The 26,383-nt window shown below is 44.4% G+C and overlaps 1 protein-coding gene across 32 annotated transcripts in view; it reads right to left on the reverse strand.

The window, feature by feature from the left end:
* Positions 1-26,383, reverse strand: part of FER1L4 (fer-1 like family member 4) — a 43,664-nt gene that overhangs the window by 5,684 nt on the left and 11,597 nt on the right. For 28 of the 32 annotated variants that reach the window (XR_014832244.1, XR_014832238.1, XR_014832239.1 and 25 more), the window contains 16 exons: positions 23,849-23,936; positions 23,658-23,774; positions 13,447-13,599; positions 11,623-11,776; positions 11,333-11,457; positions 10,973-11,107; positions 10,686-10,859; positions 10,124-10,240; positions 9,875-10,036; positions 7,425-7,620; positions 7,221-7,279; positions 7,015-7,146; positions 5,376-5,418; positions 5,183-5,283; positions 4,972-5,109; positions 4,753-4,869 (listed from right to left, as the gene is read on the reverse strand). Coding sequence is in view for 17 of the 32 variants with exons in the window: in XM_085003704.1 (XP_084859830.1) it covers positions 4,753-4,869; positions 4,972-5,109; positions 5,183-5,283; positions 5,376-5,418; positions 7,015-7,146; positions 7,221-7,279; positions 7,425-7,620; positions 9,875-10,036; positions 10,124-10,240; positions 10,686-10,859; positions 10,973-11,107; positions 11,333-11,457; positions 11,623-11,776; positions 13,447-13,599; positions 23,658-23,774; positions 23,849-23,936 (2,011 nt within the window). In the remaining 15 variants the exon portion in view is untranslated. The remainder of the gene's footprint in view (positions 1-4,752; positions 4,870-4,971; positions 5,110-5,182; positions 5,284-5,375; positions 5,419-7,014; positions 7,147-7,220; positions 7,280-7,424; positions 7,621-9,874; positions 10,037-10,123; positions 10,241-10,685; positions 10,860-10,972; positions 11,108-11,332; positions 11,458-11,622; positions 11,777-13,446; positions 13,600-23,657; positions 23,775-23,848; positions 23,937-26,383) is intronic. The other 4 variants (XM_085003706.1, XM_085003705.1, XM_085003702.1 and 1 more) reach the window with 1 other exon arrangement.

The raw sequence follows: 26,383 nt of genomic DNA on the forward strand, positions 1-26,383 counted from the left end.
AAGACACAAATCGGTGTAAAAAAATATAATGAAACAAAGATGGCTCATGGAATGTGGAAGATGAATAAGGGACCTACTTTATAACTTTCCATATCAGTTGATTTTCATTTTTTACAATGAGCATATTTTACTATTTAAATTAAAAATATTTTAACTAAATAAAAGTGATACAATGAGCATGCATGTGCCCAGTTTCATAAGTAAAACTCTATTGACAAATGTCCCCCTAAATCCTCTTACCTGACTTAATTTCCTTTCATCCCTTAAGCAGCCAGAACCCTTTATTTGGTATTTAACTCTCACAAAAAAAAAAAAGGTAAAAATACTTTTACTACATATACATGTGCCCTAAACAACACATAGCACTATTTTGCATAATTTAAACTATATGTATTTTTTTTCTTGGCTGTACCTGCAGGATGTAGAAGTCCCCAAGCCAGAGACTGAACCTGCACCACAGTAGTGACAACACTGGATCCTTAACCAGCTGAGCCACCAGGGAACTCCGAGAATCTTCCATTTTACTAAATACTGCCAGCCTGTCTCCAAAGTTGTTATAGCAGTTTACATTCTGTGCCAGGCAGAACGCCCCCCACAAAGATGTCCAAGTACCACTGCCCTGAGCCTATGTATATGTTACTTTACGTGGTAAAAGGGACGTTGCACTAGTACACCTGCTCACCCGTACTGGGACAGACAGAGCTCCACAGCTGCCAGGGCTCCTGTCTAATTGCACCAGTTAAAGGGAGGGAAATTAGGAGTTCCCTATGGAACAGCAGATTAAGGATCCAGTATTGAAACTGCAGCGGCTTGAGTCTATGCTGTGGCACAGGTTTGAGCCCTGGTCTGGGAACTTCTACTTGCCATGGGTGAGGTCAAAAAAAGAAAAATAGGGACTTCCTGTCATGGCTCAGCAGTAACGAACCCAACTAGTATCCATGAGGATGTGGGTTCAGTCCCTGGCCTTGCTGAGTGGGTTAAAGGATTCGGCATTGCTGCGGCTGTGGCGTAGGTCAGCAGCTGTAGCTCCGATTCAACCCCTAGCCCAGGAACTTCCATATCTTGTGGGTACAGCCCTAAAAAGACAAAAAAAAAAAAAAAAAAAAAAAAAAAAAAGAGGGAAATTAGTTTTTCATGGTTTTAATTATTTGTCTGTCAGATTACAATGAGAGTATATGATTTTTAATAGGTTATTGGCCACTAGAGTTTCTTCTGTCAATTGCCTTTTCACATTTTTCTCAATTTTTCTTTTTCTTTTTTTTTTCTGTCTGCTCCTTAAAGATTTATGGGAGAGGAGTTCCCATCGTAGCTCAGTGGTTAATGAATCCAACTAGGAACCATGAGGTTGAGGGTTTGATCCCTGGCCTCGCTCAGTGGGTTAAGGATCTGGAGTTGCCATGAGCTGTGGTGTAGGTTGCAGACACAGCTCAGATCCTGTGTTGCTGTGGCTCTGGTGCAGGCCGGCAGCTACAGCTTCGATTAAACCCCTAGCCTGGGAACCTCCATATGCCGCAGCTGTGGCCCTGGAAAAGAAAAAAAAGAAAAAAGAAAAAAAGAAAGATTTATGGGAGTTACTTACACATATTGCAGACACTAACCGTTTATTGCTTGTGCATAGGGTAAACACCTGCCCCCAGTCTGTGTCCTGTCCTATCATTTAATTTTAAGTGTTAGTGGATGCCCGGAAGTTTAATCTGAATGTAGTCACAGGTATCATTTTTTCCCTGATTTATGGTTTGTACTATTAGGAAAACTTCCCCACATCCAAGATCATAAAGATATTTAAACATTTCCTCCCAGTTTCGCTTTTCATAGTCAAATATTTGATTTATCTGGATTTTTTTTGTGGATGCTATATAAGGTAGGAGTTTCATTTTATTTTTTCCACATAGAGAATCCATTTTCACGGGTCATTTTTAGAACACATTTCCCCCCACATGCTCTGCAGTGCTAACTCTGTTCCATCTATGTCTGTGTCTGTTTGTTGTTGTTGTTGTTTTGTTGTTTTTGTCACACCCACGGCATAAGGAAGTTCCTGGGCCAGGGATCAGACCCAAGTCACAGCAGTAACAGTACCGAAGCCTTAACTGCTAGGCCACTAGGGAACTCCTAGTCCATTTTTAAAATTTCTACCTTGTCCCATTGGCCTAATCATTTATACCCATGCCAAACCCGCACTGTCTTAATTACTGTAGCTTATAATAATTCTTATCTTTCTACATTGTTCTTCAAAATTGTCTTGACTACTCTTGGTACTTTGTTCTTTCATAGAAATTTTGTTTGTTTGTTTGTCTTTTCTAGGGCTGCACCTGAAGCACATGGAGGTTCCCAGGCTAGGGGTCTAATCAGAGCTGTAGCTGCCAGCCTACGCCAGAGCCACAGCAACGCCAGATCCGAGCCGCATCTGCGAGCTACACCGCAGCTCACGGCAACGCTGGATCCTTAACCCATTGAGCAAGGCCAGGGATCGAACCAGCAACCTCATGGTTCCTAGTCAGATTCATTAACTACTGAGGCATGTTGGGAACTCCCCATAGAAATTTTATAATTAGCTTCCTAATTCTAGGGTAGCAGCACTTAGGCTTGGGCCTAGCTTAAAGGATATGCTATATGGTTTGAATACCATTCTCCCTTTCTTTCCACCTCTTAACCATCACTTTTTTTTCCCCCCTTTTTTAGGGCTGCACCTCTAGTACATACAAGTTTCCAGGCTAAGGGTCAAATCAAAGCTGCAGCAACTGGCTACAGCCACAGTCACACCAGATCTGAGCTGCGTCTGCAACCTACATCACAGCTCATGGCAATGCCAGATCCTTAACCCACTGAGCGAGGCCAGGGATCAATCATGGATACTAGTTGAGTTCGTTACCGCTGAGCCACAACAGGAACTCCCATCCACACTCTAGTTAAACCAGTCCCTTTAGTTTCTAGTTTATCCTTCCTATATTTCTGGTACACAAAGAAACAAATATGTATTTTCTTGAATTTTTTTCTTTCTTACATGGAGAGCAGCTACTGCAGGTACTCTTCTTCCTCTTTTTTGTTTAATGGCCACACCTGTGGCATAGGGAAGTTCCCGGGCCAGGGATTGAATCTGAGCCACAGCTATATGATCTATGCCATAGCTGCAGCAATGCTGGATCCTTTAACCCACTGCACCAGGCTGGGGATTGAACCTGTGCCTCCATGGCGACCCAAGCCACTTCAGTGGGATTCTTAACCCACTGTGCTACAGTGGGAACTCCAATAAGATATGATTTTTAAAGGTCCTCCATCCTTAGAAATTGTATTTTCTTATTTTTTGTGTAAATGAGAAGTCATCTGGACCTTCTGCTTCTAGCAAAAGTGGGCAAAAACTGCCTACTTTTTATAGTCTCTTGTTCTCTGCTTATAAAATAATTTTAAAGTTGTTTATATTTCTAATGTTTGAAAATTCTGACATCCAGACCCCTTAGAGATCTAATTCTCCTTTGTTTTCTTTCTAACAACTCTTCCTCATAGTTTTCTTAGAGACTGTGAAACCAGATTTGGTGATCTAAATCTAGAGTTTTGTGAAGCCTGATTTGGGACCGTTTCAAGCCAATCTCTTGGCTTTGAGTTTTCTGGACTAAACAGGTGATGAAAATTCAGGTCAGAAATCAATGTGAGGGTAAAACTCTAATAGTAAATAATTAGGGAAGGCATTTTTTCTATTTCCCCCAATCAGAACAGAGGCTAAGGCAGACCATTTTCCTTAAAGGCTTCCTTTGGCCCACCTTTCATTGAGAGCAGAGCCCTTCCTGGTGCTGCTTCATGCAAGGATCTTAGTTGTGTCTTCTACCTGGACTAGGCTCTCAGATGTTAGAATCTAAGGCTTGGGTCCAGGTATGGACAAATCCTCTCAAGAGAATGACTTCAGGGTTTGTTCAGGGATTCCTGCTGTTTTCCCATTTTGGCCCATTAGGAATTCCCTTTCTTATGAGCTTAGTATTTGTGTAACAAATTGTTTATCAAAGGAGTTCCCTGGTAGCCTAGCAGTTAAAGACCTGCCATTGTCATTGCTATGGCATGGGTTTGATATCTGGTCAGGCAACTTCCACATGCTGAGTGCATAACAAAAAAAAAAGGGGGGGGGATTGCTTATCTAGCACTGCTGGATGTATTTTATCAGGAAGTTATTTCAGACCACCAAGTCTGCAATGTTGCTAGAAGCCAAAGGTCCAGTTTACTACTGTCTAACTTACACACTCTAGGATGCTTAGATTATGGTAGAAGAGTGTCACAGAATGTTTCTTTACTTACATCTTAGTCAGAACTCCCATATGTAAACTAGATAAAAGTACTTCATGTGCTCTAGTGCTGGGAGTAAAGGGGCAGCAACCTACTCATCCCCTTGCTCCCTGAGACGTCTTTAAGGAAATTTCAGGGCCCTTGCCGGGTGCCCCATGCAAACTGCAGCAATGGGAGGCCCATGCTGTACCAAAGTATCTGACGAGAGGCCATCACAAAGCTTTTCACTCAGAGCTGCGCTCCTCCTGGAATGATACTCCCTACTCTGTGGGACTAGAACTATGAGCAAGGGATCAGGGGACCTAAGCTCTAAATGCAGGTTCTGCTGTGAGCAAGCTGTGTGACTCTGGGGAGTCTCTTAATTTTGTACCTAAGATTTCCTATCTGAAAAATGAAGAAGCTGGACTCGGATCCCTTCAGTCTGTAGGTTCATGTACATACCTTTCCAGGAGTTAGAAGCATGCCAGGCCAGTGGATGCTCACCTTTACAACATACACTCTGACCAGGAGCTTGATGGGCCGGTTCTGTGGGATCCCCCGGGAGATCTGGGGCTCAGAGAAGGACATGGCCTCTGCTTCAGGGTAAATGAGGAGGGAGCCCTGGGTGGGTCGGGGGTGAAGCAGAAAAGATACTGTTAAGAGAGTCTTTCTCCTGCATCCCCATCTGTGCTCCCTGGACCCCTATTCCTTCCCCAAACATACCTTGAACTTGCCCACAAGGTTTCCAGATCCTTCTTCTGCTCCATCTCCATCCTGACCCCTTTGCCCTCGGTACAGGGGAAACACATTCAGCCAGTCTTCAAAGTGGTTAAACTCTTCCTCTAGGGAGTGGTTGTAAATCTGAAAGACGAGGGCCTCAGTGACAGCCCAATGTCCAGAATCCAAGCAGAATCCCCTCTCAGCCCCCAGTTACCTTCAGAGTGGCGATTGCTTTTTTCTGGAACACGGGGCCTTTGATTTCAGCTTCCCCCTGGTCTTGGGCTTCCCCATCCACAGATATGAGGTTAACCCCATCTGGGAACAGCAGAAGTGCCCCATTAGCAATATTGGCATTGGGAGAGGGGGAGAGACAGAAAGAAGGGAAGCAAGAAAGCATCATCTCTTACCTGAATCCCCTGGATCATCCATTTCATCCTCATCAAAGTTGGTCTGAAATCAAAAGTCAGGTTAGAGATTCTTCCCTGTACTTCGCCTCTCTAATCTACCCCTTTTCCAGGATAGAGAGTTGGGAAACCTGAGTTCAAGTTACAGCTGGGTAAGCCACTTGCATTTTCTTCTTTTTTTTTTTTTTTTTTTAGGGCCGTATCCAAGGCATATGGAAGTACCCAGGCTAGGGCTCGAATCAGAGTCACAGTTGCCAGCCTATTCCACAGCTACAGCCACAGCAATGAAGCAACACAAGATCTGAGCCGAGTCTGCAACCTACACCATAGCTCGTGGCAACACTGGATCCTTAACCAACTGAGCGAGGCCAGGGATTGAACCTGCATCCTCATGGATACTAGTCAGGTTCTTAACCCCCTGAGCCACAATGGGAACTCCTACATTTTCTATTTTTTTTTTAAGTTTATTTCCTGATTTTATTTTTTTGGCTGCACCTGTGGCATGTGGTAGTTCCCAGGCCAGGGTGACCCAAGCCACAGCAGTGACAACACTGGATCCTTAACCTGCGAAGTCACCAGGGGATTGCGCCACTTGCATTTTCAAAGCCTTAGTTTATCTACAGACCTGACATATAACCACCAGCTGCATGTGGCTACTGAGTACTTGAAATGTGGCTGGTCCAAACTGAGAGGCGCTAGAAGTGTAAATACACACCAGATTTTAAAGACTAGTATAAAATAAGAATGTAAAATGTCTCATTATTAATTGTTTATGATGGTTCTTGAAATGATACTGTATTCCTGAAATGATATTGTAGATGTACTAGGTTAAATAAAATATATTACAAAAATCAATTTTGCCTGTTTCCTTTTACTTTATTTATTTATTTATTTTTTGGTCTTTTTGCCTTTTCTAGGGCCACTCCCGCAGCATATGGAGGTTCCCAGGCTAGGGGTCTAATCGGAGCTGTAGCCGCCGGCCTACACCAGAGCCACAGCAATGCGGGATCCAAGCCGCGTCTGCAACCTACACCACAGCTCACAGCAACGCTGGATCCTTGACCCACTGAGTAAGGCCAGGGATTGAACCCGCAACCTCATGGTTCCTAGTCGGATTCATTAAGCACTGCGCCATGACAGGAACTTCTCCTTTTACTTTTTTTTTTTTTTTTTTTTTTCCCACTGTACAGCAAGGGGGTCAGGTTATCCTTACATGTATACATTGCACTTACAGTTTTTCCCCCACCCTTTCTTCTGTTGCAACATGAGTATCTAGACATAGTTCTCAATGCTCCTTTTACTTTTTTAATGTGGCTCTGGCCAATGCTAAAATTACATATGTGGCAGGGTTCTCATTGTGGTGCAGTGGGTTAAGGATCTGGCCTTGCTGTGGCTCAGAGTCAGTCACTGGCCCGGGGACTTCCACATGCTGTGGGTGCAGCCCCCACTGCCCCCAAAAAGGATAATGGCGTTAATAATCCCCAGCTTCTCAAAGATGATGAAAGATGAAGAAGAGAAAAGATGGCTGGCACAAAGAGCTCTGAAAAAGTGTAGAGGTCCATGTTTGATGAGATGCTTCTTCTTGCCATTTACCCTTCTCTGCCTCCAGCCCCCCACCCTCAAGACCCACCTCTGCCCTCACCTGCCCCTGGAGCTCCTGGAGCGATGCATAGTACTTGGACCACCAGTCAAGCTCTTCGGGATCTGGGATGTCCTCCTCCAGCCCTGGGCCTTGATTCAAGAGGCCTCCCAGAGGGAGCTTCTTCAGAGGAGCCTGAGGGAGCAAGAACTCAGCACCACCCCCAAGCCCTGCCAGCCCCTTCTCCAGCCACCCCCATACTCCATCACCTTCAGGAGCCGTCTTGGTATCCCCGCTTCAGCCAGGAAGGGATCCGGGGACCTCTGCCCTGAGAGGGGATAGAAAACACCAGGAGGAGGTCAAGCAAGTAGAAGTCAGACTCCTTGCCCCACTGGAGGGTCCCCGAAGCCATATTAGCCAGGAACCAGACAGGAACCATCTGTCTGGTGGCCTGTAAGGGGAAGGCCCCTTACCTTGAGGTCCCTTGGGCACCAGGTCCTCTGTATCCTCCTCTCCTTCCTCCTCAGGGGGCTCCTCATGACCCCGGAGTGTGAATCTCAGCATGTGGGGGACAATGTGGGAACCCACAAGCACTGTGCGGCCAAAGGCCCGGCGCTCAATAACCAGGATGCTGAGAGGGGGCTGCAAGTAAGGCTGCTCTGGCAGGTCCTGGGGGTAAGGAGAGAGGACCTGTGTCTCTCCAGGTTCGGGGAGGAGGGAGAGGCAGCCGCTGAGACGGATGAAAAAACAATACAGCTAATCTGCATTTGAAGCCCACAGCCTCACTGCACCATCTCTGGTGAGTCATTGCCTTCTGAACTGATTTCCCAGCCAAAAAGGGGACACAATCCTGGATTGGAAAGACTATGGTAAGTATCACATGATATATCAGGTACAAAAGTGCTTTGCAGCCTACAAAGTACTATCAGAAGCATGAGGGGGGTTTTTTGTTTTGTTTTGTTTTTTGTGGTTTTTTTTTTGTCTTTTTAGGGCCGAACCCGCAGCATATGGAGGTTCCCAGGCTCAGGGTCCAATCGGAGTTGTAGCCACCGGCCTATGCCAGAGACACAGCAATGCTGGATTCAAGCTGCGTGTGCAACTTACACCACAGCTCATGGCAACGCCACATCCTTAACCCACTGAGCGAGGCCTGGATTAACCCGTGTCTTCATGGATGCTAGTCGGGTTGGTTAACTGCTAAGCCATGACAGGAGCTCCAGAAATGAGGTGGTTGTTGTTATCATGATGCAAAGGACCAATGCTTAGTTTGCTAATATAGATTCTGAACCATAAAACTATGTATAGGGCCTTTAACCCAGAAATTCTACATCTATTGTTGGATCCTGGGTGGGGAGACAATTGTTATAATACCACTATATTGATGGTTTTATTTTACATATATGTGACAGTTACAGCACAAAGGAGGGAGGAGTAGAGTTATAATGAAGAAGGCTTCTCTATTTTACTGGAACTAAATTAGTATCAATCTAAAGTCAATTAATTGTTCCCACTCCTGGGCATCTATCCAGAGAAACCATGACACGAAAAGACACATGTTCTCCAATATTCACTGCAGCACTATATACAACACCCAAGATATGGAAACAACCTAAATGTCCATCGATGAAGGAGTGGATAAAGATGTAGTACATATACACAATGGAATATTACTCAGCCATTAAAAGGAAAGAAATAACGGCATTTGCAATAACATGGATGGACCTAGAAATTATCATGCTAAGTGCAGTCAGTCAGATAATGAGATACCAACATCAAATGCTTTCACTTACATGTGGAATCTAAAAAAAGGACACAGTGGACTTCTTTGCAGAACAGATACTGACTCATAGACTTTGAAAAACTTATAGTTTCCAAATGAGACAGGTTGGGGGGTGGGGGGATGCCCTGAGGGTTTGAGATGGAAATGCTGTAAAATTTGGTTGTGATGACTGTTGTACACCTATAAATGTAATAAAATTCATTGAGTAATTAAAAAAAGAAAAAGTCAATTGTGAAAAATCAGTATGTATACTGTAATCCCTAGAGCAACTACTAAGTAAATATCAACTAAGGAATTAAAGCAGGACATTAATGATTATTTAATACCAAAGATGACAGTAAAAGAGGAACAAAGATATGTGACACTTACAGAAAACAAACAGCAGAGTGGCAAATGTAAATCTAACCATATCCATAGTAACAGCAAATGTGACTGTATTAAACATCTCAATCAAAGACAGAGATTGTCAACTGGATTTTAAAAAGGTGCAACAACACGCTGTTCAAGAGACACTCTTTAGGTTGAAAGTAAAATGATGGGGAAACATATACCATTCATACACTCACCAGCCCCTGGTGTCTCAGAAACTAGATTCCTTTGACTCACACTTCATGACTTTGGCTAATCCACTCATTCAACAGAGCCAACAGAGCACCACCAGTTGATGAATTAACTGGGGATCAGCAAATTATTGCCAGTAAACCAAACCTGGCTTGCTGCCAGTTTTTATAAATAAAGTTTATTGCTGCTGTAGAGCACAGGGGACTATATCCAATCGCTTATGATAGAACATGATGGAAGATAATATGAGAAGAGGAATGTATGTATGACTGGGTCACTTTGCTATACAGCAGAAACAGAACATTGTAAATCAACTATAATAAAAATGTTTTAGTAAAGTTTTATTGGAACAGTCATATGCACTCATTTCCTTGTTGCCTAGGGATGTTTACAGGCTACAGTGGCAGAGCTGAATGATTGCAGCTGAGATTGATGGCCCACAAAGCCTAAAATATTTAATCTGGCCCTTTGTAGAAAGTTTTGTGCCTCCTGGGTTAATCTGATGCAACCAGCTGGGAATTCACCATCCCTGCACCCTCATTTCTCAGCCCAGGACTTCTTGCCCCCAGCCCATGGCCTTACCACGGTCAGATGCCTGACAAGCTCAGTGAAATTGGGCTTCTCACGGTAACTGGCCAGGACCTCGGACTCCACACGTTGACCGGCCACCTCCAGTACAACCTGGGGCTGCTCCACTTCGAACAGATGCACACGACCAAGGCCCCTTAGACCCCAGAACAGAACCTGGGGTTGAGAAGTGAGAGGTTCAGGAGCCTGTACCTGACTGAGGGGCACCCAGGTGTGGGGATGGGAGTGAGTGCCCAGTGCTACCTCAACTCGGAACTCCCTGAGCACCGGGCGCACATGGGGAGGCAGGGACAGGCGTCCGGAGAGGGGCTCCACCAGGGGTGCCAGGTCCTGGGGCTCCACATCACTCGGCACTGAGGGCTGCAGGGAGCAAGAGAGCAAGGGTCAAAGAGGAATTAGGCTAAAGGAGAGGAAGCCTGGGCTCCAGGAAGAGAAATGTAGGGCTGCTGGTGAAAAATAAATTCAGCGGATGGTGGCAAGGCTGGATTGGTGGCGGGGGGCGGGGAGGGGTGTCTCAGGGAACAGCCGCGTATAGGAAGGAGGATGGGTGTCTGAAGTATGAGGATACCCCGCAGCCTGGTTCTCTGGGGATGGAGGCAAACCTAGGGTAGGTCCATTCTAGTGCTCCCTGGAGTTGGGAGGTCCCATGAGGTGACCTTAGGACAGATCTTCAGCCTCCCTTCTCTAGGGGTAAGGGAGTTGGAGGGGTAACCCTGGGACATGCCCACACCCCTGAAGCTGGATGACCTAAAGGAATAGCAGGTGGGGTCCACCGCCTGTGCCAGCGAGACCACAGCTCTCTGACCTCAAGCCGGCTACTGTAGTCCAGTTCGATGAGTTCAAAGGTGGCGATAAGTTCCCCAGCTGCCCGGGGCCCCTTCCTCAGAGGGAAGAATTGCAGCTCAGGCCATTGGTAGGGGTCCTCCATCAGCTTTACCCTTGGGGCAGCCAGAGCCCTTCCCAGGAACACAGGGGGTCCCTGTGGGGATCAAGGCAGTAAAGACAAAAGTAGAAGAGGCTCAGGAGCCAGGGGAGGGTGCATCAAGGCAAGGAGAGGGGGTCCTTGGGTGTGGGTACCCAGGCCACACTCACAAACTTATTGTGGTCAAAGACACTGACAACCACTAGCGGAGGCTCCTCCTGCAGGTGCTCCCGCCTCCCATCCACGATCAACTGATCAAACACCAAGAGCTCATCCCACAGGGGGCTCAGCGTCTGCTCCAGGACCTTGAGGGTCACAGAGAGAAGGAGGCGACAGCAGGAGTCAGAGGAAATCCTCACCCCTAAGACCCCCTGGTTCTACACCAACCCCTAAATCAGGACGGTCTGATTCAGTATCCTGCCCTGAAAATCCAAGACAGGAAGAGAGGCTTTGAGCCTTGGAAAAAGCTCAGCCCCCACCCCGCCTTGTCTCCCACAGCCCCTCCACCCACACTCCAGCCCGGCCCTCACCCGTGTGGTCTGGCACTGCGTAGAGATAACGACTCGAGCAAAGGGGTCCGAGAGCCCACTGTCATCTGCTGCCAACACACCTCGGGCCTGGTACAAGTGAGCCCGGAGCTGGAAATAGCTGAAGTCTGGGGTGAAGAGAAGGAAGGGGCCGTGTTAGCTCAGGGACCACTGCAGTCCCTGATCCCACACCCCTCTGAACTTCCTGATGAACATCCAGCCCCATATCCTGAGCAAGCCCAGAGCTGGGTTCTGGACCTCCTGGGCCTGCCACCCCCACGCCCGGCACTCACCATCCCGGAACAAGCTGCGGGGCAGCCCAGCTGAGGGCTCAGGCAGCAGGTCCAGGGGGAGCTCGGAGGTGCAGGCCTTGGCTTGCTTGCCCAGCCCCAGCCACAGGAAGAGCTCCAGCTTGGCACAGACCTCACCAGGGGCTGCCCCAGGTGCCTGTTGTGGGGAGGAGGCATGTGAGGGCCCACCTCTTATTACCCCAGCTAGACCAGCCATCTGGCTCCTCCAAGGCAGGCCCTAGTCTCTGTATCACCAGCTCCCTAATCAAAGGGCACTCCCTGTGCCTCGCCTTACACCCTCTTCGTGCCCTCCATCTGACACCCCATTACCCCTCAGCTCCTACTCCCTATCCCTCCTGCCCCTCCCCACAGCCCAAAACTATGCTCTGAGCTCTGTACCCCATGCCCCACACTCATCACCTGTCCCCTCAACCCCAACGCATTTAGATTCCCTGTCCCTACCCCAGTGTCACAGCTTCTCACCACTAGGGACCCCTGCTGGTGTCTATCCCAGGGACGCCTCATTTAGAAACATTTTGCCTCCAAATCAGCTGTACTTATAAGGAACTAATTAGTCACGCTCCCATTTTCATAACCTTGCCCATCTGTCAGAGCCTAGTCAGCAAAAGGGCCAGTTCAGGCCCAGAGATGACAAAATTTGGTGTTTATCTCACATCAAAGTGCACCTGGGTAAAGGCACAATCTCCTTTTGGCATTTTCAATAATTAAAAACTGCTCAGTATACTTTTAAAAATAATAAGAATTTTAAGAAGTTTCCTCATGGTGCAACAAGTTAAGAATCCCATGTTGCTGCAGCTGTGGTACAGGTCACAGTTGTCGCATGGGTTCAATCCCTGGCCCAGGAACTTCCATACGCCGCAAGGGCAATCAAATAAATAAATAAATAAATTTAAAAGAATTGAAGTTTTTAAAAATTTAAACTATTTTAAATGTTTGTTTATATATTTATTTATTTTTTGTCTTTTTGCCTTTTCTGGGGCCGCTCCCACGTCATATGGAGGTTCCCAGGCTAAGGGTCTAATGGCAGCTGTAGCCGCTGGCCTACACCAGAGCCACAGCAATGCAGGATCTGAGCCGCATCTGCGACCTACACCACAGCTCACTGCAACGCCAGATCCTTAATCCACTGAGAAAGGTCAGGGATCGAACCCACACCCTCATGGTTCCAGTCGGATTCGTTAACCACTGAGCCACAATGGGAACTCCTAATTTTTAAAAAAAAAATTGAAAAACTGAAAAAATTATAAATAAAACTTTAAAAAAAATCAAAAAAAAATTTTTTTTTTTTTTTTTTGGCTGTGCCTATGGCATGAGGAAGTTTCCAGACCAGAGATCAAAACCACACCACAGCAGTGACAATGCCAGATCCTTAACCTGCTGAGCCACATGGGAATCACAAAATTTATTTATATTATTTTATTTTTATTTTTAGGGGCCAGACCTGCAGCATATGTTACTTCCCAGGCTAGGGGTCAAATTGGATTAGCAGCTGCCAGCCTATGCCACCGCCATGGCAACTCTGGATCTGAGCTGCATCTGCAACCTACACCATAGCTCACAGCAGTGTTGGATCCTTAGCCCAATGAGTGAGGCCAGGGATCGAACCCACATCCTCATGGATACTAGTTGGGTTAGCAACCCACTGAGCCACAATGAGAACTCCTAAATTTTTTGAATAAAAGCTTTTTAATTTAGAGTTTGGGGACCCCCTACTGGGCACCACAGGCTTCCACTCCAATGTCTGTGCTACCCTGTGAGCCTCACCCCACCCTAGTCCCCAGCACCATCACCCCCAGGACCCCTCACTGTGAGCAGCAGACTCTGGATCTTCCCGCAGTCCCGGCCCCGTTCCTCCTCCACCACAGAGAAGAGCACATCCTGGGCAGGGATCCGGGCCCAGGCCACACGGCGCCGCCCACTGAGCATCCAGACCAGCACATCTGGGAGAGGAGGCTGGGGCTGTGGGCAGAGAACTGGGTTACAGACGTGAATTTGGAGTTGAGACCACCTGCTCCCAGAGGTTCCACTGGACGGACAGGTCAGATGTCCACCTCCAGCCTTGACCTCCCCTTGAACCTCAGATCCATCTGGTGACCTGCCACTTGGACATCCCTCCCCTGGATGCCCCACAGGCCACCTCACACTCAAAATTCAACCTTTCTTTTTCCAGTCTCCCTTGTTTGTGAATTATAGTAAAATATACATAACATAAAATTGACCAACTCAGCCATTTTTCTGGTTGTGCCCAAGGCATGCAGAAGTTCCCAGTACAGAGCTAAAGCTAAGGCAATATTCAATGATGAAAATTCTTAAAAATTCAAAACAAATGTACTTCATAAAACTTTATATGTCACTTATGGACGAATTTCAAAGTATATTTAGACCTCTGAGAGAATTTCAGGATGTGATTAACAAGCTAATTTCTAATCCATTTATTCTATGACACCTACTTTACTGAGCCATATAATTAAATTACAAATAATATATATTTTTAGTAAATGGGAGGAAAAAAAGTTCCCAAGCCAAGGATAGAACCTGCGCCACAGCAGCAACCTGAGCCAGCGCTGGATCCCTAACCCACTGAGCCACCAGGGAATTCCTCAACCACTTTTTTTTATGGACACACCCGTGGCATATGGGCTTTCCCAGGTATTGAATCAGAGCCACAGTGGTGACCTACTCCACATCTGTGACAACACTGGATCCTTTAACTTACTAGGCTGGGGATCAAACCTGCACCTCTACAGTGACCCAAGCCACTGCAGTCAGATTCTTAACTCATTGCACCACAGCAAGAACGCCTCCTCAATGCTTTGTTTTTGTTTGCTTTTTAGGGCCACACCTGTGGCATATGGAGGTTCCCAGGTTAGGGGTCAGATCAGAGCCACAGCCACTGGCCTACACCACAGCCACAGCAACACTGGATTCTAGCCACATCTTCGACCTACACCACAGTTCATGGCAACACCAGATCCTTAACCCACTGAGCAAGGCCAGGAATTGAACTTGCATCATCATGGTTGCTAGTCAGATTTGTTTCCACTAGGCCATAACAGGAACTCCCCTCTCCTCAACCATTTTTAAGTGTACTGTTCAGTAGTACATTAACACTCCTGTGCAACCATTGCTACCGCCTCCTTCCAGAACTTTTATCATTGGCAAAATGGACACTCTACCCATTAAACACTAATTTCCCATTTCTTCCTCCAGGCCTGACAATCAGCATTCTACTTTCTCTCCATGAATTTGATGACTCTCGGTACCTCACATGAGTAAAATCATAAAGAATCTGTCGTTTCATGAGTGGCTTTTTTTTTTTTTTTGGCCACCCTGCAGCATATGGAGCTCCCCGGCTAGGGATGGGATCTGAGCCATAGCCAAGAACTAAGCCGCAGCTGCAGCAATGCTGGATCCTTAACCCACTGTCCTGGGCCAGGAATCGAACCCAAGTCCCAGCACTCCCAAGATGCTACAGGTCCCCTTGCACCATAGCAGGAATTCCTGAGTGGCTTTTTTTCACTTAGCATAAGGTTTTCAAGATTCTCCATGTTGGAGCATGTGACAGCCTGATTTCTTAACTTTTCCCTCCTTTCAGCCTGATCCCTGCCCCGCCACATGGTCCCCATTCATATCAGCCAAAGACCTGGGCTGGTTTCATCCTTCTCCTCCAACATCTAATCACCAAGTCCTGCCAGCGTCCCCCTGTCCTCCCCTCCTCACAGCCCTAGACCAAGTACATCCATTCTTGTCCAGACCACTAGGACAGTCTTCCTGTCTTCAGTTGTCCCTTCCAACTCATACTCAACAATGAACGGCTGGATTGCTCCCATCCTCTGGGTCTCAGTTTCAGTGCGACCTCTGCAGAGAAGTCTTCCTGACCACTTTATGTAAGTAGGTTCTCTCCTGCCCTCTTAGCCTCTGTAATATCTTCCTCAGCAATCCCTGCAGATCATATTTTTTGTATTTTTTTAAGGGCTGCCCCTGCGGCGTATGGAAGCTTCCAGGCTAGGGGTCAAATCAGAACTGCCTTTGCCAGTCTACACCACAGCCATAAAACAACAGATCCAAGCCCTGTCTGCGACCTACACCACAGCTCACAGCAACAACAGGTTCTTAACCCACTGCGTGAGGCCAGGGATCAAACCTGCATCTTCAAAGGACACTAGTCAGGTTTGTTTCCATTGAGCCACAATGGGAACTCCAGTGATATTTTTCTTATTAATTTAGGATGCATAGTCTGGCTTTCTCACTAGAACATACTCTCTGAAAGAGCGAGAAACACGGCAGGATCCCCAAGGCCCCATACAGAGCCTGGCATAGAGTAGGACTTCAAATATCATTGAGTAAGCAAACAAACAATAGCTAGAACTGAGCACTCCAAAGCTGACTCTCTCCTTTCCCTATTCAAAATCATCTTGCCTGACTTGCATCTCCAGGAATATCAAGAGCTAGGAATTGACCTACTTCTTGGAGTTCCTATCATGGCTCAGCGGTAACAAATCCAACTAGTATCCATGAAGACGTGGTTTTGATCTCTGGCCTCGCTCAGTGGGTTAAGGATCTGGTGTTGCCATGAGTTGCTGTGGTGTAGGTCACAGATGTGGCTTGGATCTGGCATTGCTATGGCTGTGGTACAGGCCAGCAGCTACAGCTCCAATTTGACCCCTAGCCTGGGAACTTCCACATGCCATACCCGAGTCCTTAAAAAAAGACCTACTTCTTTTTTTTTCTTTTCTTTTTTTTTTTGTCTTTCTAGGGCTGCACCCCTAGCATATGGAGGTTCCCAGGCTAGGGGTCTAGTCACAGCTATAGCCACGGCCTATGCCACAGCCACAGCCACACCAGATCTGAGTGGCGTCTGAAACCCACACCACAGCTCACAGCAAGCTGGGTCCTCAACCCACTGAGCGAGGCCAGGGATCGAATCCGCAATCTCATGGTTCCTAGTCGGATTCGTTAACCACTGAACCATGATGGGAACTCCAAAAGGACCTACTTCTTGCCAAAAAAACCAACTAAAATCACTTGGTAAAATAATTTAAGGTATTCATTGAAAGCAGTGGTGAAATAATTAGAATAAAGAATCATTATACCAAGCTCTAAATGAAGAAGATAAGAATCCAGAGACATTAACAGAATATTTCAGCAATTTTTGCCACAAGGGCATTTGCCAGACCTGGCAAGCCTGAGCTTTTCATGACCTAGCAGTGAGTAAAAACAATATAAAGAGCCCTGATTATCACTCAGGACAGGAGCCTAACAGGATATACCTGAAAACTAGAAACCCAAAGAATCATGCTTTAAGGATCAGGATAAACTATAACTGAACTTTCCCCCCACTTTCACACCCAGTGAACTACAAGGAGAGTCATCTGGCTGCATGAAGTAGTGGGAGCTGGAAATTGTCCCTGAAAGGAAAAACTGCAATCTGGTTTTCTCACAGTGCCTGGGTGTTACCAAACATCAAATTTTAGTTTGAGGTGATCAAGGGCAAAAGTCAAGTCAAATGTTTTCTGGAAGAATTATTCCAGGACTCAAAGAAGTTCCACAAATAATTTTTTAGATTAAAGCAACTAAGTACAGAAGGAAATAACCATGAGAAAATATCAGCAGTAACAAAGAACAAAACCAAACTCCCAAAAAACCAACTCCTGGAATCATCTGACATTATGAAAACAGCTCTGCTTACTGTGCTTAAATAAAACAAAAGACAAATATTCACTGGGAATAAGAAACTGTGAAAAATAATGGTGGATTTGAAAAAATAGAACTTACAAAAATAAAAAGTGTAATGAGTGAAATGAAAAATTCAACAGAGGCTCTTACAGAGCCTCCTGATTTTCAATCAAAAAGCCAAAGCAACTTGATGGGGAAAAAAAAGAAACCTTTTCAACATATGGTATTAAAATATCTCAATGTCCATATTTTAAAAATTGAATTTTGACCTATATGTCACACCATATACAAAAATTAACTTGAGGTCAGAGGCCTAAATGTAAAATCTAAAACCATAAAGATTTTATGGTTCTCCTAAAAGCATAGGAGAATACTTTTGTGGCTTGGAGGTAGCAAAGTTTTCTTACACAAGTAAAAGAAAAGTTTTCTTACACATAAAAGAAAAACTAGATAAAATAGACTTCAGCAAAACTCTCTTGTGATATCAATTATTTATTTTAGCCTATACTGTTTGTTCTTTTATACAAAAAATCCAGGCATATAATAAAAAATTACAAGACATAGGAAAAGCAAAAAATGTGACCCATGATTATAGAGGAAATAATGAGCAGAAGTGGACCCATAAATAACCCGAATGTTGGTATTATAAGACAGGGATATTAAAACAACTGTGACCAAAATTCTAAATGATCTTGTGGGAAAAATAAAGAGGGTTAAAAATGAGTAATTTCAACAAGCATGAAAACTGGAAATAAAAGAACTAAAATATGATATCAGGTAGATAGTTCTACTTTAATAGTTGGAGATTGCAATATATTACTTTCAATAGTGGATAGAATATCTATACAGAAGATCAGTAACAACAGCAGAATACACATTCCTCTTAAGTGCACACAGAACATTCAACAGGAGAGGTCACAAAACAAAACAAAACAAAACAAGCATCAATACATTTTAAAAGACTGAAATCATACAAAGTATATTTTTCTGACCAAAGTGGAATAAAATTACAGATCAATCATAGAAAACAGGAAAATTCACAAATATGTGAAAATTAAATAATGCTCTTAAACACTGCATCAAGTAAGAAACTACAAAGGAAATTAGAAAATACTTAGAGATGAATGAAAATAAAAATGCAACATACTGTGCAACCACTAATGGAAAACAGCAGGAGGTACCTCAGAAAACTAAATATAGAACTACCAATTGATCCACCAATCCCACTCCTGGGCATATGTTAGGACAAAACTTTCATTTGAAAAGATACATGCACCCCTATGTTCACTGCAGCACTATTTACAACAGGCAAGACATGGAAACAACCTAAATGTCCATTGACAGATGAATGGATTAAGATGTGGTACATATACACTCTGGAATACTACTCAACCATTAAAAATAACAAAATGGGAGTTCCTGTTATGGGATAGCAGAAACAAATCCGACTAGTATCCATGAGGATGTGGGTTTGATCCCTGGCCTCAATCAGTGGGTTAAGGATCCAGTGTTGCCATGAGCTGTGGTGTAGGTCACAGATACGGCTTGGATCCAGTATTGCTGTGGCTGTGGCATTTGTCAGCAGCTACAGCTCCAATTTGACCCCCAGCCTGGGAACTTCCATATTCCAAGGGTGCAGCCAAAAAAAAGAAAAAAAGAAGAAGAATGAAATAATGCCATTTGTAGCAACATGGATGGAATTAGAGATTCTCATACTAGGTGAGGTAAGTCAGAAAGAGAGGAGTTCCAGTCGTGGCGCAGTGGTTAACGAATCCGACTAGGAACCATGAGGTTGTGGGTTCGATCCCTGCCCTTGCTCAGTGAGTTAACGATCCAGCGTTGCCGTGAGCTGTGGTGTAGGTCACAGACTCGGCTCGGATCCCGTGTTGCTGTGGCTCTGGCGTAGGCTGGTGGCTACAGCTCTGATTCGACCCCTAGCCTGGGGACGTCCATATGTCGCAGGAGCAGCCCAAGAAATGGCAAAAAGACAAAAAGACAAAAAAAAAAAAAAAAAAAAAGAGAGAGAGAGAGAAACAAATACCACATGGTATCACTTTTATCTGGAGTCTAATATACAGCATAAATAAACCTATCTACAGAAAAGAAACAAATTCATGGACATGGAGAACAGACATGTTGATGCCAAAGAGGAGGGGAAGGGAGTGGGAGGGACTGGGAATTGGGGGTTGGTAGATGCCAACTATCATATTTGGAGTGGATAAGCAATGAGATCCTGCTGTTTTGGACAGGGAATGTATCCAATCACCTGTGATGCAACATGATGGAGGATGATCTGAGAAAAAGAATGTATGTATATGTGTAACCAGGTCACTCTGCTATCGAGCAGAAATTGACAGAACATCGTAAATCAATTATAACAAAAAATTTCTTTAAAAAGGAAATAAGAAAACTTAACGTACCAAAACTTATGGCATGCAACAGTCTCCAAAGAAAATTTATAGCTATAAATGCCTACATAAAAAAGAAGAAAGATTTCAAATCAATAACCTAACTTTATAATTTGAAGGATTAGAAAAACAAGAGAAAACTAAACCCAAAGCTAGCAGAAGAGAGTAATAAAGATTAGAGTGGAGTCAGAGCTACCGTGCTTGCCTGCTTTCCCCTCACAAGTGTCCTATCTTATATATCCATTTTTTGCCTAAAGAAAAAAAAATAAAGTTTAGAGTGGAAAAAAATAAACTAGAGAATAGAAAAAAATAGAATCAAGGAAACCAAAAGTTGGTTCTTGGAAAAATCAACAAAACTGGCAAAACTTTAGCTAGACTGACAAAGAATAAAAGAGAGATACAGACATAAATAAAATCAGAAATGAAAATGAGAATTAAACAAAATAAAATGAGGAGTTCCCGTCGTGGCTCAGTGATTAACGAATCCGACTAGGAACGATGAGGTTGCGGGTTTGATCCCTGGCCTAGATCAGTGGGTTAAGGATCTGGCATTGCCATGAGCTATGGTGTAGGTCACAGATGCGGCTCATATCCCATGTTACTGTGGCTGTGGCGTAGGCCAGCAGCTACAGCTCCGATTCACCCCCTAGCCTGGGAACCTCCATATGCCGCGGGTTCAGCCCTAGAAAAGACCAATAAATAAATAAAATAAAATGAGAACATTCCTAGAAACATAAAAATTATCTAAACTGACTCAAAAAGAAACAAATTTCAATAGACCTAAATAACAAATAAAGAGATTGAATTAGCAGTCAAAAACCTCCCAAAAAAGAAAATCCAGGACCAAATGGCTTCACTGGAGAATTCTACCAAACATTTAAAGAATAGTTAACATGAATACTTCTCAAACTCTTCCCCAACAAAGAAAAAGAATAAATACTTCCTAACTCATTCTGAGCATTACTCTTATACCAAAGATAGACAAAGACATCATAAGAAAACTACAGAGTAATATCCTTCATGAACATAGATATACCTCTCAGGAATAAGTTCTGAACAAAATATTAGCTAAACTGAATCTAAAAGCATACAAAAAGGATTATAGGAGTTCTCTCGTGGCTCAGTAGGTTAAGGATCCAGCACTGTCACTTCTGTGGCTCTGGTTACAGCTGTGGCTCGGGTTTATATACCATCTGAGGAATGCTACAGTGGTTCAACCTAACAATATCAATTAATGTTAAATATCACACTAATAGAAGAAAAAAAAAACAAATGATTATCTCAATTGATGCAGAAAAGGCATCTAACCAAATCCAATATCCTTTCATGATTAAAAAAAAAAAAAAAAAAAAAAGCTCACTCACTCAGGAAACTAAGAACAGAATTTCTTTAACCTGATAAAGGGCATTTATGAAAAACCTACAGCCATCATTATACTTAGTAAAAGAATGAAGCTGAGGAGCAAAACAAAATGGAAATTTGCAATTTTGGAAAAATTGTCTCTTGTATCAGCCATTTTGAACTTGACAACTTCCCAACACTTAAAAGACTTCTTTTCTTTCTTTCTCTCTCTTTTTTTTTTTGCTTTTTCAGGCCACACATGAGGCATATGGAAGTTCCCAGGCTAAGGGTGAAATTGGAGTTGTAGCTGCTGGTCTATACCACACAGCAATGCAGGATCCGAGCCGCATCTGCAACCCATACCACAGCTCACAGCAACACCAGATCCTTAACCTATTGGGCGAGGCCAGGATCAAACCCAAGTCCTCATGGATCCTAGTCAGGTTCGTTACTGCTGAGCCACAATGGGAACTCCCTAAAGATTTTTCTGATATTGACTGTGATATGAATGAAGGTGATTTCTTAATACTGTATAATGAAATACATCAACATTTAGAAGGTATGCATAATTCAGGGTACCACATTTCCAACTGACATATGAATGGGGATTCAAAATCATGCAAGGATAACAGATAAAAGGACAAGATAGACCAATGGATTTTAACATTACAAAATATAAAAATTGGAGTTCCCGTCGTGGTGCAGTGGTTAACGAATCCGACTAGGAGCCATGAGGTTGCGGGTTCGATCCCTGCCCTATGCTCAGTGGGTTAACGATCCGGCGTTGCCGTGAGCTGTGGTGTAGGTTGCAGACGCGGCTCGGATCCGTTGCTGTGGCTCTGGTGTAGGCCGGTGGCTACAGCTCCAATTCAACCCCTAGCCTGGGAACCTCCATATGCCGCGGGAGCGGCCCAAGAAATAGCAACAACAACAACAAAAAAGACAAAAGACAAAAAAAAAAAAAAAAGAAAAAGAAAAAAACAAAATATAAAAATTCTTTGCTAAATATTTGCAAAAAATGTAAAGCAATGGCATTGTTCTTGCTAAATTTTTGTTTTGGAGAATACATTTATTTTTCTAAAAATATTATTTATGTTATCTTACAATAGGTTTACTATTCTTATTTTTCTGTGGATGTGTGCTTTTTAGGACTGCACCCATGGCATGTGGAAGTTTCCAGGCTAGGGGTCAAATTGGAGCTACAGCCACCAGCCTATCCCACAGCCACATCCGAGCTGCGTCTGCAACTTACACCACAGCTTATGGCAATGCTGGAATCCCAACTCACTGAGTGAGGCCACGGATCAAACCCGCAACTTCATGGTTCCTAGTCGGATCCATTTCCACCGAGCCACAACAGGATCTCCCCACTACTATTGTTATTTTTAATGGATTAATAATTTTTTATTTCTTGGGTTTTAAAATTTTTTCAGTGTTAATTCATTCATATAATAGTAAACATCAGTAGATACTCTATATAAGCAAAAGATCTTTGGGGTCTCCAGTAATTATAAACTGTGTAAAGGAGTCCTGAGACCAAAAAAATTTGAGAATCACTGCCCTAGAGAAACTCTTGCACTTACACCCAGGACATGTCCAAAAGTGGAAACACTGTTTCTAATCTCATCTACTGGAATCAAGATACATATCCATCAATAGTGGAATGGGTAATGAATTATAATCATATAGTGGAATATTATACAGCAATGAAATGGACAGATTACAGCTACATATAATAATATACCTCACAAATATAATATTGAGTTAAAAAAGCAAAATAATATAAACAGTATTTTACAAAATTCAAAGAATAGCAAAACTAACCTATATTATTTCAGGAGGCATATTTGAGTCAGAAAATGTTTTTAAAATGTCACCTGACAGGTTTTCATTCCAAATAAATAAATAATTTTGCAATGAATTCACTAGAAGGTCTCTATCCCATATCTCCTTCCACTACTCTGCCTTCCAGCTGTACCTTTGCACATGCTCTTCATTCTTTCACATTTGCCAAACTCCGACTTGCCCTTCAAGATCTGAGACCAATGTCCAACTCCTCAGTTTTGACCCTGAGGACATACTGGCCCCAGTGCTCAAAACTTTCCCTGCCTTTGGGAATAACTGAGTTTCAGAGTGAGGCAGAACTGACTTTGAATTCTAGCTCTGCCACTTAACCAGCTATGACATGATGGATCAGTCACTTTCCCTCTCTAAGCCTGTTTCTGAACCTGTCAAATGGGGTGACATCTTCCCAAGGTTGCTGCATTACACAAGGTAACACATGAAGAAGCATAGCAGACAGAGCATTCCAAAAAGATGAGCTCCGTTTATGCGTCACATGTGTTGTGTTCAGAGCTTCAGACTAGGGAAATGTACTCTCAAATCTTCTTCCAAAGAGATCCTGCATCTTCCCTGCATCCCCGGTGGGCCCTCACTTGCTCCAAATGGAATTTGGTCCTATGCTCAGAGCAACAGGTCCCACAGCCTGACATCAGTCCACAGGATAAATATCAAGTCGCCCCTGCCCAAAGACTCTGGAAAGCTGAGGGAAAAGGGTATTTTGGGGAGGGGAAATGGGTGGCAAGGCATTACCTCCTGGGCCAGGAAGCGCAGTTTTGCCAGAAGCTTCTTGGCCAGTGCCACCTTCTCTTGCATGTTGCTCTGTCTCAGACCCTGTAGGAGCTGCAGTCCTTGCTTTGCCAATATGTTCTGGAAGGGCAGGAAGAGAACATAAGTAGAGGGCTCCTGCTGGGTGCCCCTGATCCCCCTTTCCCAGACCGTACCAGGCTATGCACCAGCAGTTTCCCTCGGCATCGATCCAGGGTGTTGGGCCGGGTCATCGTCCTGCGCTCGGCACCCTGGCAAAACTGTCTACAAGACCAGGGGCAGGCATGGCAGACAGGAGTCAAAGGAAGGAACACCAACCCTTAGGGGCCACCTCTCTCAGAGCAGGCCTCCTACACCCAGCCTCCCTCATAGCTCCTCCTTGTCTTGTTCTCAAGGAGGCATCCTTCCTTAGCCAAGGATGGCTTCTGTATTTGGACCACTGCCCAATTCATCCAGGACAGCCTCACTCTGGAGCCCAGAATTCGGTGGTATTTAACTATTTACTGCCCTGGGCACTCAAAGTGTAGCCCAGGACCAACAGCATTGGTATTACTTACTTAGAACCCCAGAATCTCAGCCCCACCCTAGACCTGCTGTGTCAGAATCTGCAATGTTAATTTGTTTCTTTTTGCGGACCCACTTGTGACATATGGAAGTGCCAGGGCCAGGGGTTGATTCATAGCTGCAGCTGCCAGCCTATGCCACAGCCACAGCAACACAGGATCCAAGCCACATCTGCAACCTGCTCTGCGACTTGTGTCAATGCCAGAATCCTTAACCCACTGAGCAAAGCCAGGGATTGAACCCAACAAGCACTCCATGAGAAATCTGTATGTTTATACCCTGAGGGATTCAAATGCACGTTAAAGGCTCGGATGGGCTGTACTTGACAGCTCCAACGTTGACTAATGATAGTTCGAACATTACATGCTTAAACCAAGTGCATGAGTTCCGATGACTGCCCACTCCCTCCCCTCCCCCGACAAAACTTCAAAGTCATCCTCTACTGTTCTCTCTTTCACTCACACTCCACATCAACCCCTCAGCATATCGTTTAGGCTCTACTTTCGAAATATATTCAGAATCTGACCACTTTTCTCCTTTTCTCCTTTTCCAGGACCATGCTCATCCAAGCCGCCATCACTTCTCACCTAGGATGACTGCAATGGCCTAGCTGCTCTTGCTACTTTTACTCTAACCCTCCCCACTAAAGAATATTCTCCAAACAGCATCCAGAATGATGTTTTCAGTGTTTTCCACACCATTTCACTCCTCTCCAGAAGCTTATCATCTCAGAGTAAAAAACAAAATTCTTAAAATGGCCTAAAAGGCCCTGCTTTCACTGTTTTTCTTTATCTCCCTGTCCTCATCAAGTGTTACTCTCTCCTTATGCACGACCCTATAGTCACACTGGCCTTTTTGCTCCTCCGCGAATACACCAAGCCCATTACCACCTCTGGGCCTTTGTATTAGCTGCTCCCTTTGCTAGAATGTTTGGCCCTTAGTGGATCCTTCCATGGCTCACTCTCCCCTTCTTCATTCAGGTCTTTGCTCAAATGTCACCTCTGCACAAACCTTCTCTGGTCATCCTGTCTAAACAGCCGCCGCCACTTTCTCCATCCATGTACTCTGCTGTATCTGTCTCTAAGTAGAACGTAAACTAGGTTGGGGATTTCATTTTGATTATGATTGTATTCTCAGGCCCTGGCACCTGACAGATGCTCAAAAAGTATTTGTTGGGTAAAGTACTATGATTTTTGAGATATTATATTTTGAGCCTTTTTTGAGCCCCAATGATTTCTTAACTACTTATTATGGGAATTTTCAAAAATATATAAAATAAGGAGATTCTGCCATGGAATCTAGGTTGGGGATCCGGTATTGTCTCTATAATGGCATGGGTTTGATCCCCAGCCTGGTGCAGTGGGTTAAGGATCTGGCATAGCCACGGCTATGGTGGAGTTGCTTGGATTTGAGCCCTAGCCCAGGAACTTCCACATGCTGTGGATATAGCCTACACACACACACACACACACACACACACACACACACACACACACACACACACACACACACATATATTCTTATATATATGTAAAATGGGTGACTCCAAGGATTTTCTACCTAAAACTGCTCCCAGAGCTTATCCTTTTAACTTTCTAATGCTCCCACTTCTATTGGCAGAAATAATCTGACATAAAATAAGAATATGTATCATATATATTATACATAATATAAAAAAATAACATGGAGTTCCCGTCGTGGCGCAGTGGTTAACGAATCCGTCTAGGAACCATGAGGTTGCGGGTTCGGTCCCTGCCCTTGCTCAGTGGGTTAAGGATCCGGCGTTGCCGTGAGTTGTGGTGTAGGTTGCAGATGCGGCTCGGATCCTGCGTTGCTGTGGTTCTGGCATAGGCCAGTGGCTACAGCTCCGATTCAACCCCTAGCCTGGGAACCTCCATATGCCGCGGGAGCGGCCCAAAGAAATAGAAAAAAGACAAAAAAAAACAAAAACAAAAACATAACATTATATATAATGTATAAACAATATTAAATAATCTGATATAAAATAACATAAAACTGATAAGTGTCAAAACAGCACCTATTTGGAGTTCCCTTGTGGTGCAGCATGTTAAGGGTCTGGCGTTGTCACTGCAGCAGCTCAGGTCATTGCTGTGGCATGTGTTCAGTACCTAGCCTGGGAACTTCTA

This window comes from Sus scrofa, chromosome 17 (genome assembly GCF_054392235.1).
Source record: "Sus scrofa isolate SSC_HxYL_T2T_F1_AM1 chromosome 17, Sscrofa_HxYL_maternal_Yorkshire_Landrace_v2.0, whole genome shotgun sequence".
Classification (NCBI taxonomy): Eukaryota; Metazoa; Chordata; class Mammalia; order Artiodactyla; family Suidae; genus Sus; species Sus scrofa.